At 36.3% G+C, this 12,822-nt stretch overlaps 1 protein-coding gene across 5 annotated transcripts in view; it reads right to left on the reverse strand.

Moving 5' to 3' along the window:
• UMAD1 (UBAP1-MVB12-associated (UMA) domain containing 1) overlaps positions 1 to 12,822 on the reverse strand; it is a 79,008-nt gene that overhangs the window by 11,005 nt on the left and 55,181 nt on the right. For all 5 annotated transcript variants that reach the window (XM_051786065.1, XM_051786063.1, XM_051786061.1 and 2 more), the window contains one exon: positions 8,724 to 8,809. In XM_051786065.1, the coding sequence (XP_051642025.1) occupies positions 8,724 to 8,809 (86 nt within the window). The remainder of the gene's footprint in view (positions 1 to 8,723; positions 8,810 to 12,822) is intronic.

Genomic DNA, 12,822 nt, shown 5'->3' on the forward strand with positions numbered 1-12,822 from the left:
TGATAATGGATTTGTTTTGTAACATCACTGTCATCCAGAAACAAAAAGTACTTACATTTATTTTGCTGCTGCCTTCATGATGTACTACAGAACTCAGATAACTGAGTTTCAATATAACCAGAGAATATACTAGGAAATTAATTTAATATAAAGCTTTAATTGCATATTGAAATAAACAGTATTTAAATAATCTGTTTTAATTTAGCAGCTACATTTGGTTGATGTAGCTAGTGACAGCAAGATTTGAGATTGTCTCTACTGCTTCAAGCAAAAGATATCCTGAAGACTTTTTGGGAAGCTGATGTCCTGAATAGCAGGAGCTTAGACAAACTGGGTCTCAGCATCCATGTCTCTCTACCTCTTGTTCCCAACCCCTGCTACTGTAGAAGCTCCAACAGGGTAACCTGCTATGGCAGGACAAAGATGACAGCTTCTCTGAGATGGTAGATGCCCATGAAGCAGAAGCTCTAAAATGAGTGTTAATATTGCATTGTCTCGTTATTCTACTACGTGTATGAAATTCCAAGGATTTGAACGTGAAAGAAAGCTGTCAACAAAAAAAAAAAAGAACTTAGACAATTAAACATAAAATAGTAAGAAAATATTTAATAAACATGGTTTCACACAAAAAGAGAATCAATAAATTTTTCAGCAAATTAGAACAATTAGCAAAAGTATAAACTAGAATTTTTTTTTTTAGAAGAAAAGGAAATCTGGAAATCTCTCCTTGAGTAACTGAGGGAGTCAGCAACATCAGTGAAATGTCTCCCTAGAATGTCAATATCAATGACAGGAAAAAGACAGAGGAATAACAATTTCCATCAGAGGAAAGGAAAAGGAAAGTATCTTGGATTTGGTTTTCAGAAAAGAAGACAAGCAGAGTGAACAAAAAAGAATTACTAGTCTGAACCCAGGTGAAGCTGCCTAGAGCAATACCTGGGAACAACATCCTCAGCCATTTCAGGAGTTTTGTTAAGTAATTAAGGCCTTGGATCTTCCTAACAGTCTCTCTCCTCAGTCTTGAAGAATATAAATGGACTAACACAGACGTGTGAATAAAAATTGCTGTACTAAATGATATGTTCTGAGATTTTTACTGTGTTGCTTAAATGGCAACCATGTGGCAAGACTAGCAGTATGTTCAGTTTACAAATTTAAAATATTCTAATCCCAGAAAAGTGAATTAGGCAAGTATCTCCTAACACAACTTTCCACCTGCTCTCTCCATAGAGATTTGAGTCAGTAAGGAAAAGGAAGGATGGATATTTGACTTTCATTTACTCCATACACAGTCTGTAGCTGGAGCACTTGTCAACACCACCTTCAGTAAACAGGTTACCAGGAGCCAGAGTTTGTAAAGCTTCAGTCTGCAAACAGCAACAAGACTGAGTTGTCCTTAGCATTTACTGCTCAAGCTTTTGAGATTCAGGAATAAAAGTGTGAGGACTCTTAAAGCAGTAAAGGGCAAAATAATTAATTAAATAAATAAAAGGAAACAAATATTGGTCATTTCTTTCAAATAAGGTGGCCTCTTTGACCCTCCTGGTTCTCTATGGCTGGAAAATAATTGGACCACGATGAAGAGGAAGAAGGGTGCTTTTTGTTTTTTTAACATAGATCTGTTTTTACCAAGCAGGACTACTAATCACATTACAACACCAGAAACATATTCTTAACATTTGTAACACTGTGGGAGCAAAGAGAAGAAAATTGCAAACAATAAACTTACATTTTATCTTGTCTTTTTAAAAAGTGCCTTAGAACAAAATTTGACTACGTGCTTCCCTATGCACAGTCTTTCACAGGGAGGACAAGAATTGCGAAGCTCTGGTTTGGTTTTTTTAAGGCAAAAATTACATCACTAGTCCATTGTGGTGACAGGATCAAACCACACTGATGGAAAGTACAGAGAAACATATTCCTGTCTTATCAATACTAGCATTCTGGCCTGAAATGGGGCAGTTTTCATGTCATGCTTCCTTTCCATTAAAATGGACTGCCCACTGCTGTTTGTGGTGAGTTTTGTGTTTGGTTATTCTTCTTCCCCTGGAAGTGGCAGTACAACTAACCTAAAGACCTTGTTATTTTCCTTACTTGGTTTTTAGAGTAATTATTAATAAGCTATCCTATACTACAGTCTTTCACCCACCGTTTTATGCTAATGCATCACATTGTAAATATCACTGTACCATCAGGCTATATTCGCACACAATCTCATCGAGTGATGCATGATCTACATTGCATTGTAGATCAATTTTAATATTTGGAAAGCCCAGAAGGGTTGCTCTGAGAGGCAGGATGACTCGCCGATCAATTTGTTGACAGCAGCAAAGTGAACCAGCATTACTGGCTTTTAGTCTAACCACACGTATTTGGGCAAGAGACACACGATAATCAGTACTTTTATCTGGGGATTAAGCTATTCAGAAGATCCCGAAATTAGAGAAAGGCTAAAAAACGTGATGGGAACATCTGGGCACCCAGTTTGAGCATCTCCTGCTACAAATAACCAATCAGTGTAACTGAATAAGCACATAATTAAGTCAGGCATATAGTGAGTGCCTGCCCAAGCTGAATAGGGAGGTATGCAAACTGTGCTTCTGGATACATGTGCCTTCATCACCATTTGGTGTGTAAGTTACTTTACTAAAGCCTAGCTCTCAGTGTAAAGAGGCTGCAAATCAGGCCAATTATACTACTTTATGAATTTATTACCTGTGGGTATATACATTGCTATTTATAGACACTAAGTTATGAAAATATACCACACTTGTGTGTCTGTCATTCTTTCCCCAGAGGATGTGATTTTTGTCTTCTGTTGCTCAAACCTCACAAATTGTACAAACTGGCTTCAGCGCTGACTCCAGACTCCACAGGCAGGGCTGTGGGAGGAATGGATGCTCCAATCCCTTTATTGTGTTTACATGTATTTGGTAGCCAGACAGAACATTCATATCCCACTTTAAAAGACTCTAAGGCTTCAGGAATTCTTATCATGATCTCTCAACTGAAGTTAAACAAAGGGTTAAGAGTATTTCGCACTTGCAAAGTGCTATAGAAAAGTGCTTTGTAAGACAGCACTGCACTACTTTTTTGAAAATGAATTAAGTTCAGAGAGGAAGTTGGTGACAACCAGGTCAATTCACCTCTCCCAATTCTCACTCAAGTTCCCTATATCTAAAAATATAGTTTTCCTTTAAGAAAAAGACAATGGACATTGCATTTTGATGCTATTGTCATTGCTATGTATCTGAAATAATCCCAGCTGTGTGTCATGTTACACAGATAACAAGCCTAACTATTCACTTCAGAATTGAGAAAAACCCTACAAGATTATAGTCTTACAAGACATCCCCAGGTCTTACTGGTTGATCCTGGGTCAACAGATAGTGTAAATCAGAGTTTATAAAATGCTGTTTGTGAGGCCACTGCAACTAATCCTTTGTGACATGAGAAGGAGACTTTCTCATGGATGATCATATTGGTTAAATTTTACATATGTATGTACATGTACCTAATATTTTTATACATAGTATATACATAAACCCTGCCCTTCTCCCTCCCTTGCCCAGCTGCTGAGGGCAGACAGAAGTCCACTGGTCCGTATGTTCTGGAGATCTTCCTATTATGAAAAAGCCTCTTAAATATTTCGGTCAATTATCAAACAGATAGCAATATGAATATTACAGTATAATGAAGCTTCACAAAGTAAAAATGCCATTGCATAGTGATAGTTGTAATATGTAATAGTTGTTCTTTTTTTAGCTGAATGGGCTATTTACCTTCATTCTCAATAAGATCACAACCATATACTGTGCCCTTCTTGTCATATGGCAGCTCTACTTCATACATAATTTCCATCTGTGGTTGCACATGGATCCTCTCAAAAAACTGCCAGCTATTTACTATATGTGCAAAGGATGAAGGAAGCTAAGAAAGATCATGTCCACTGCAGCTGCCTACACTAAACACTAGTTATCCTTCTTCGAAGTAATGTTAAAACTTCATTTCTTATAGCTTATGATCATGCATGATAGTTGAGTAAAACACAAGATCTTTCTTCTGATGGTACCAGCATTCAGAGGAAAGTATATGCTTGAGGACTTGCTGCAGACAGTCTTATTCCAGTCCCTTTTAAGAGTGCATTATTTCATTAAGTGATTACTGCTTTACATACGCAATTAAGAAGAGAGAAAATATGGACCAACATGCTTTAAGAACTTTATCTGTAAAAAAGAAGGTCTTAGAGTTAATATGACATATGACAAGCAATTAATCTAACCAAGCCATGACTAGAATTCTACCTTATGAGACCGTTAAAAAAAAAAGCTGAACTAAGGAGCAACATTTTTGATAGACACTGGGTTTTGTCAAAAAAGAGCAAACTAATCACAAACGATGTGGTCACAATAATTTTGAAATACAAATACTTCCTCTAAAGTAAACGTAGGGAATTTAAATTGATGGAACAAATCTAGCCCAGAACACTTCTCTTGAGAGTTTAAATATGACACTCCCTGAACCACAACCTAAGAGTTGGGTGACTGAACAGAGACAGGATCAGTAATACCTTCTTTTCCAGTAATTTGTAAAAATAATTCAGACACCCAAGCTTTAGTTAAAACCAGGTAATAATAGCTCAGATAGAATCAACTAATTTTAATAATAATAATAATAAAAATAATAATAAATTTAAAACAAGATAACATTAATATATTCATGCTCTGAATTATACCATCTGGTCTGCTCTAAAGTCTATCAAATTCAGCAACACTTGTTAATTTCACTAGAAAGGTAAAAAAAAATTAAATTATTTTTCCCCTATTCTGTTTATTCACAACTCTCATTATCTCTTCCTTGGTATTTTATATCTCATAGTATTTCTGTCTTTTCAATTGACTCATATGTCCCCTGACCAGATGTCTAGGAAAATATTATTTACCTCCATTTAGAATCCTTACATAGCAGCTTTACAAAGGATGACTTTAATGAGGAGGATATCTGCCAGGTCAGACATAAAAATATCTTTTCTAATTTATTTAGATTCTTGCCCAAAATGGTGCACACCATTATTGATATGCAGAAAACCATAGATAATTTTAAATTTCATTCAGGAAACATGGGCTTTCTATCTGCTATGTTCTCAGCTTTCAGTAGCAAATTATGAAAAGAAAGGGCACAAGAACCATAACACAACTAATACAATTCATAAAGAAAACGAAGTCCTAAGATGATAAGTATCACAGCAAGGTATATAATTAAGAGTGGCTATAACAACAACATATAAATTAGATAATTATGGATTAAGCAATCCCTTGGGGGATTCTCTCTTGCCCTAGAAAACGTATAACAAGCTCCTTAGATGGAAGGCAATGGCTTTTAAGTATCTGAGGGAGAATTAGGACCACAAAGAAAAACAAAAAAAAAGAACATACAGCAAGATAAAAATCTTAATTTACAATCTAAAGATGGCTCTTGTTTTTGGTAGTTTATTTTAATACATTTATTGGTACAGTTTTCACCCATTAAATCTGCTGACATCTGTTGGCTAAAGAGCACATGTCAGATTATCAAGTGCAATATCAAATGAACATGAGCTGCTTCTTAAGGTGACAGTAGGGAGATACAAAACACTGCAGTGATTACTAGAAATGTAATTTTTTTTGTTGTTGTGTCTTACATCAATGTAATAATCCCAGGTGTCCTGGACACCAGACATACAATAATCTTCATAAATCCTAATTCACAGCCATACCATCTGTCAAAAATATTTTTTATGTCTCCTAATAGATATGCTACATAATTGTACTCACAGTAGGGCAAAAATACATGGTTGCACTAATTTGCTTTACCAGTGGAATAGCTCCTTCTCAAAAATGATTGGATAATCAAAAATGGGGTTTCTAGCACTCTTCATATATCAAAACTAACCCTTCCATTCTGTCATTTTCTATAACCTTTTCAGTGAAAGCAGATAAAGATTGAATTATCTGAAAATTGTATTAAAATAATGGAAAAATCACAAACATAAAAAATAAAAACAGAGTATCTCTTTCCATTATGATGGTGTTGCAGTTAAAATTAGAAGCTTTGTATTTCGCAGTCACAAAGAGACTAATTTAAGTTCTTGGCCCTGCAGAGCACTAACCCTTTTGGACCCAATCCAGAAAAGCACTTAAATGTGTGTATGACTTTTAGTTCATGAGCCTGAAGCAACTTCAGTGGGATCAGACATGCTTGATTAGGCCCAGAGCACTCATTATCCTGCTGGACAACATGTCCCTCTAGGACTGACTCCGCATCAGGAGATGACCCTCCCAAACCTCCGTCCCTACTTGCGGAGATGGAGATGCCATGAGCTTGTGTTCCTGCTGTCTGAAGCAGAAGATGAAATGTTCAGGCTAAAGTTGGCCTTTGAGAACACCCTTCCTCCAACAAGTTTCTAAATATCTGCAGTTCCTCTAACAGGAATGCAATACTGCAACATCTAAAAATAACGCTGACTGCAGGTATGGCAATTGTTACAAGAGATTCTGTAACAAGTTCCTAGTTCCAGCAAGATGATTTTGGTGTGAATATTTATTTGTACATTAGTTTAAATTATCTGTACAAGATTATACATAAATATGTACCTGAAAATTCAGTAATTGTACAGTGAACAAATACAATAGTACCTAAGTAAATGGGAAATTCCAAAGACGATGGCAGTTATCAAAAAATGCTCCAGAAAATACTTTCTTCAAAAAATCAAATTCAACCTTCATTTCCCTTTTGAATAAGGAAGTGATCCATGAACAAAGTATTATTTCATTCTTCTTTAAATCACACTTCCAAAAGCACTTTCCATGTTCCACAAAGTTTATATTTAATAAGTTGTTAAATAGTTTATATTTAAAAATAAAAGCAAATTTCCAGCAATTGAAACAGGCAGTTGATGAACTAAACATGCTGTTGTTCAGTTCTGCACTGCAAATATCTGATGCTACTTTGCAGTCTAACAAGTATCTTATAACATACTGTTCTATGTTTATCAAGTATTCGTGTTTTAATGCTAACAAAGTTATTACTTAAATTGATGTTCTATGTCTCAATGATACATTGAATATGTAATACAATGTTTTTCCAGTTTCTCTAAATTGGTACAGTTCTCCCACAAATTTATAAAAATATACTCACCACTGAAAATAGGAATATTCCTTTCCTAAAGGCCAGAATTATCCATTTAATTGCTATGATCCTTAGTTACTCTACTTAATTTGAGAACTTGAGAATTCCTTTGACTAAATGTGAAGTCCAGAAACTATCTAGACTGGAATGAATAGCGTAGATACTACCAAGTGCTGTATCTTAATTTAACTGATGCTGATGCAAGCCAGTTCATACAAGTAGTTTTGTGACATATAAGTCTTTTAATAGAAAGGTGAAAACAAATTTTTATTTTCACTGTAATATCTACTATTTTACTTTGAAGACTTTTCTTCTTCCCTTTAACTGATACAGCTCAGAATCTATACAAGTTCCTCTATTCCTAAAATTCTACAGAATTGAACAAACCACCAATGCTGCAATAACTGGCAGTTCACCATACCCAGCAAGAAAATCACATCAAAGGAAACTATGTCTGTACAGTAGGTAACTACAACACCTATTAGTTATACTGCCCAAATTGACAGGACTTCAGCTGCAAAACACCCTGGCTCAGATGTGCATGGATCCAAAAGTCAGATTAAAAACTTTGTGATTAATTGGAACTTATTCATACTTCCACAAAACCACTCATTACTTACAACGAATTAAAGATTTTGGTATAGAACACAGTTTTTAATTTTAAATTAAAAAAGAAGACTACAGATCTCACATACATATTGACCACTCTTGAAGGTGCAACATTGTCACACACACCCCTGATATACCAAGGGACTTAGCATCAATAGATATTGAAATAGCACTGAGAAGAGACAGACTGACAAACACTGTTAGTTCAAAGGCTAGATACAGAAAAGATAGACAGCATAGGTTAAGCAAAAAAATGAACCACCCCAAAAGTACAAAAACTCCAAGCCAAATGTCTCTCAGTTATCTTGAAAATATCTAAAACTATATGGCAATGGAAAACAGGCTCATACTTAGTGCAAAAATATTTTCAGAGGAGGAGGAGGAAAAAGTATGTGTACATCATATGCAGAAATATTCTGAAAAATATTTCTTCAGTAAACATGTATCAAATATTTAATAAATGAAAGAAAAAGAAGTCCAGATTTACAGCCACATATAGTGAAACAGAAAGGAAACATACAATAAGGACAGTCTAATTAATACTCACACATTTACAACACCTTACTTATAATGGTAGTTGTGGAAATAAATGACTTACGTAAATGTGTGACATTTTCCATCACTACTCACCACACTAATGCTTCTATGCAATTCATTAACATTCTAGATACAGTTTCATGCTTGCACAACCCAAGTATAAAAATAAGATACTCAGTAATACCATACAGCCCAGCCTTCTACTATTTCTTTTTCAAATCGATAATGGTGAGCTTGATATTTATTGCCATCTAATCAGTAGCAGTGCTGCTTTTATGATAGATGACAGTCACTCAGCCTATGATGGAAGATGAGAATATGGTGACACCATCTCCTGCAGGACATTCACGCTTCTTAAATGAGCTGCTACGGAAGTTTTATCATGTATACAAAAGGAAATAGTCCCCTACCTGTGGAGGTTGGTTATATGTTGGTCTGGTCTCTGGAAATGAAGTTTTATCCTTTGACTCTCTACTTTGATCATCAACTGTGTCACCTAGAGAAGTAAAAAAAAAAACCTATTAAATCACTGAAATCATTCATCTTTTATACAGAATAAGAAAAAATCATCAGTCTTCCTAAAATCAAATTATATGATTCCCTGAGAAATGGAGAACTCTGTTAACACATCTGTATTTTACAAATTTGAATGCAAGTAAAGAGAAAAAAATTGAGAAGTGGTCTGCAAAACCTGGGAACAAATCTGTGTCAATTATTTAAATTACTTAACTCCTTAAACAGACTGGCAACAACAATTCTAAATGAAAGGGTTCGAGTTACTGTAGTTTAACTTCTTTGTTGGTTTTGGCTGTCCTGTTCCATTTTGTCCAGAGGTTTAGTCAGAGCCAATGCACCTGGCAGAAGCCTTTGGCAAAAGCAGCCAGCTTCTGCCCACGCCCAGTTAGCCTGGAAAGCCAATGACACCCAAGGTCCATGCATGTTTGCTCCACACTGTCATCAGTCCCCCAGGTCTGACTGGTCACATCCCCCAAGTACAACGCGATATTTGGTAAAGCTTTTTATGAAAACAAGCCGTAATATCTGGTCATCGTGCCTGCTTTTTAATACCCCAGTATTATTCCTAAAGCACACAGGATCACCCTTGAGGAGAAAAGGCAACGCAGAAAGAATCGTGTCTTGCAGAATTTACCACCTAAGGAGTCTTTCTGCTGTGCCTTTTGCAATTGGACATGCCTGTCTCGTATTGGCCTTTTTAGCCACCAGTGCACTTGTGACAAACGTGGGTAGAGCCCTTCCCAAATCTTCGTTCACGAAGCCCAGCCATGATTATTCCTAACAGTGTATGCTGAGAATCATCATCATCTTTGTCATAGGTCTTTAATGCCTATTAATTCCATTAATGTCTACACTTTCCAAGACCTTTTCTGGAGTTTCCTTCTCAGGAAACTAGTAATTCTCTGCATAACATTCCAAAGCACTTGAACTCACAACAGCTCTTAAAAAAGGAAAGGGCGAGGAGAGGAACCAAAGGAGGTGGGGCATCAGTCATTCTTCAATTCTACCCCCACTATTCAAAAAAACCCACAATTTTTAAGCACCTGTAGACAATAAGATAAATAACAACCATGAAAAGAAATAATGTCAAACCATTAGTTTATGCTTGCAATGAAGTAGAGTCCTAGAAATAAAAATTATTACAGGCCTTGTAAACACACCCAGCCTCAGGCAGGTGTACAAATGGTTAACAGATGATATGAAGAGGACAGTAAGCCATATTTTTGATACATTTGCTGTGGATGAGAGTGCAAACAAGTTTAAATTGTACCAGATTTAGGCTAGACCAGTTTCTCCAGGAGTAAGGCTACTTAAGCACTTTGAACAACCTAAGGAAGTAGTTTCTCTAAAGAGTGGTCCATCTCCAAAGGATTTCAGAGGTAGGCTGAAGAAACATCTGTCATGAATGGTTTCAATCCTGGCAAGACAAAAAAGATGAATGACCTTTTTGTGTTCTGTTCTAGTCCTACATTCCATGAACGATGCAGGAGGAAAGACTCCACAGGATACCATTCCCTGAAATCAAGATTTATCACGGGAACTTATGCTGGCTGCCTGGAGACTTGTGAGGACGTAAGTAGACTGCAGTGAGTTGGACAACAACCCCCCAAGTGTGCAGGGGCACAGCTGCATAGCCAGTCAGTAGCAAAGGGACATACTGGGTAAAGTTGGGTGTATGTATAAACATACTAAAATAGTTACACCAGAGATTTAAGAAACAAAGGAACCAATACCATTCCTGAGAAAGCACTCAGAAGTTTTTCTATGAAAAAAACAGTAACAAAAAAATTTCATGTGTGTTAATGCTATCCAGAATATACCTTTTCCCTGTGACTAGTTTTCCTAAAGATGAAAAGACATCTTGGTTTGAAATCAGGACCAAAGGTCAAAAATGTTTACAGGAAAGGAAGAATAGGAACAGCTCAATCGGAGAGAAATGACTTTTTTTTTACTTAGAACTTTGACATCCAATTCCCAGAGTTCATAAGCTCTTAAAAAGGCTAAAATGTAGCGATACCTATAGTGTTTCACAATTCAAATTGCCTTTAAACACACAGAGAAAAAAAAACACAAACAAACACAAACAATTCCTCTTACACAATCTTGATGTAAATAGGTATATAATTACAGTTTTGCCAAACTAAGGAACTGAAATCTTGCTCTGGAAAAAGATCACAAATACATGACCTTAGTAAGAAGTGCTACCAGATATCTGCCAACGCTCCCCCCCCAAAATGTCTTTCATCAGAGCTGAACTGCAAATATATTCATAGATAAGGCCAGAGGGACCACCATAATCATCTAGCCTAACCTCCTGTAAAAATATAGGCCCTAAGATTTCTTGAATTAATTTGTTTGAACTAGAGCAAGTTTAAAGCTGTATTTTAATCAAGAGATAAACCACAAAATTATTCATTTTACAAAACAATTAGATTCTGGCTCAGATATCCCTTAGTTTAAGCATTGTGCAAAGGTTTAGTCATAAAACTCCTACAGAAAATAAATCTATGTCATATATCAAAAAATGTCATATACTGTTTAAAGTCTGTAAGAATTAGAAATGAAGGGCACTTCATTCAGTGTAATTAGGTTTAAACATCAGAAGCATAATCTGTAACATGCAGAACATCACTGGGAAAATTTATCAGGAAGAAAATAATCATGTTTATTACTGTAAAATATTCCCTTGCTTACCAGTGGAAAAATATTTTAAGTTTGAAAGGAAAGCAGTAAGTGTATTTATCCTACTGTTCAGATAAGCTCGTATTTCAAATCCTTAGTCTTAGGAGGCTGTTTTTACGTTATTTTATGCCTTTTCCAGGCCCAAATAATCAGTGTTGCACTGAAAGGTCAGATATGCATTTCTCCTTTCACTGAGCTGGTGCTGGATTTATACCAACATTCTCCAAGTTCCATTGGTATCTTCTTTTTCCAAGAACCGCAGCCAGGTGTTCCACAGGAAAGAAATACCCAGCCCAGTCTTTAGTATGTACTATGTACATCCTCCCTTAGAATGCAGAACTGTTGGTGTCTTCAGAAATCTGCATTCAGCTGCCTATCTGGACCTCAGCAAACTCTCATATAGAAAGGTTCAACCACAAGTTTGGCTTCTACTCAACAAGGAAGTGGTGCTTCTATTTATACTCTTTCCTCTTCCAGCATTTTGTAAACCTCAAGCTGTGTAGTCTCTTGATCAAAAGACAGCATTTAAAAGTCTAGCCCACCCTCAGTTTAATAAATTAAAACCAATTGTAAATATATTTTAGAGTCTTCTATAATGTAGATTGCCATGATTTATCCTGGTCTATGCAAGAATCCTGTGAGGCAGTGAAGCACGTACAACACAGCAAGCAGTAACTAGCTACCAAATACATGGATTTTCAAATGTCACCTTCAGCTTCAAAAGGAAGACAGCTATTTTCCATTATACTTTAGTTAGTTGCTTAACTCTTTGTTGCCTGTTATTATCCTGCATAGGCATGGCAAGAACAAAGAGTATTCTGGCTTCTACTTGGCAGCAAAAAGACAAAAAGTTCTAAAAGAGGATTAGTAGGATCTGAAAATAGGAGAGAATGACTCTGTGGAAGCATCAAGGTTTTACTGCAGTTTCTTTTCCCTCTTTCTTACTCATAAATCTTCCCCTCTCTGAGATAAGGAAGAAAGGCTAGGCACACCAGTTTTAAGTCATCCTGCTCCAGGATAAACTAATAGAACTTCAGGCTTTAGTCCATCAATAGTGGCAGTGCTTTCAATCTAGGGAGGTATTTCACAAGTGCTGTAATTCACTCTGCCCTCTGAACATCTGAGTCTCAGGAGTCCCTGTGATTGACCTTCCATGTAAAGGGGTTTGATGGTACCACTTTTCTGAGTCCTGCCCTTCTCTCAGCCTCATTTAAGTGGCCTCCAGCTCCTTCAGCCGGGATGAAATATATTTCTGTTCAGCCTCTTCCAGCCCTTCTTAGTTCTCCAGCACACACTGCCAGGGTCTCACAG

The sequence above is a fragment of the Manacus candei genome, unplaced genomic scaffold, assembly GCF_025592945.1.
Source record: "Manacus candei isolate 608988 ecotype Guabito, Panama unplaced genomic scaffold, ASM2559294v1 h1tg000021l, whole genome shotgun sequence".
NCBI lineage: Eukaryota > Metazoa > Chordata > Aves > Passeriformes > Pipridae > Manacus > Manacus candei.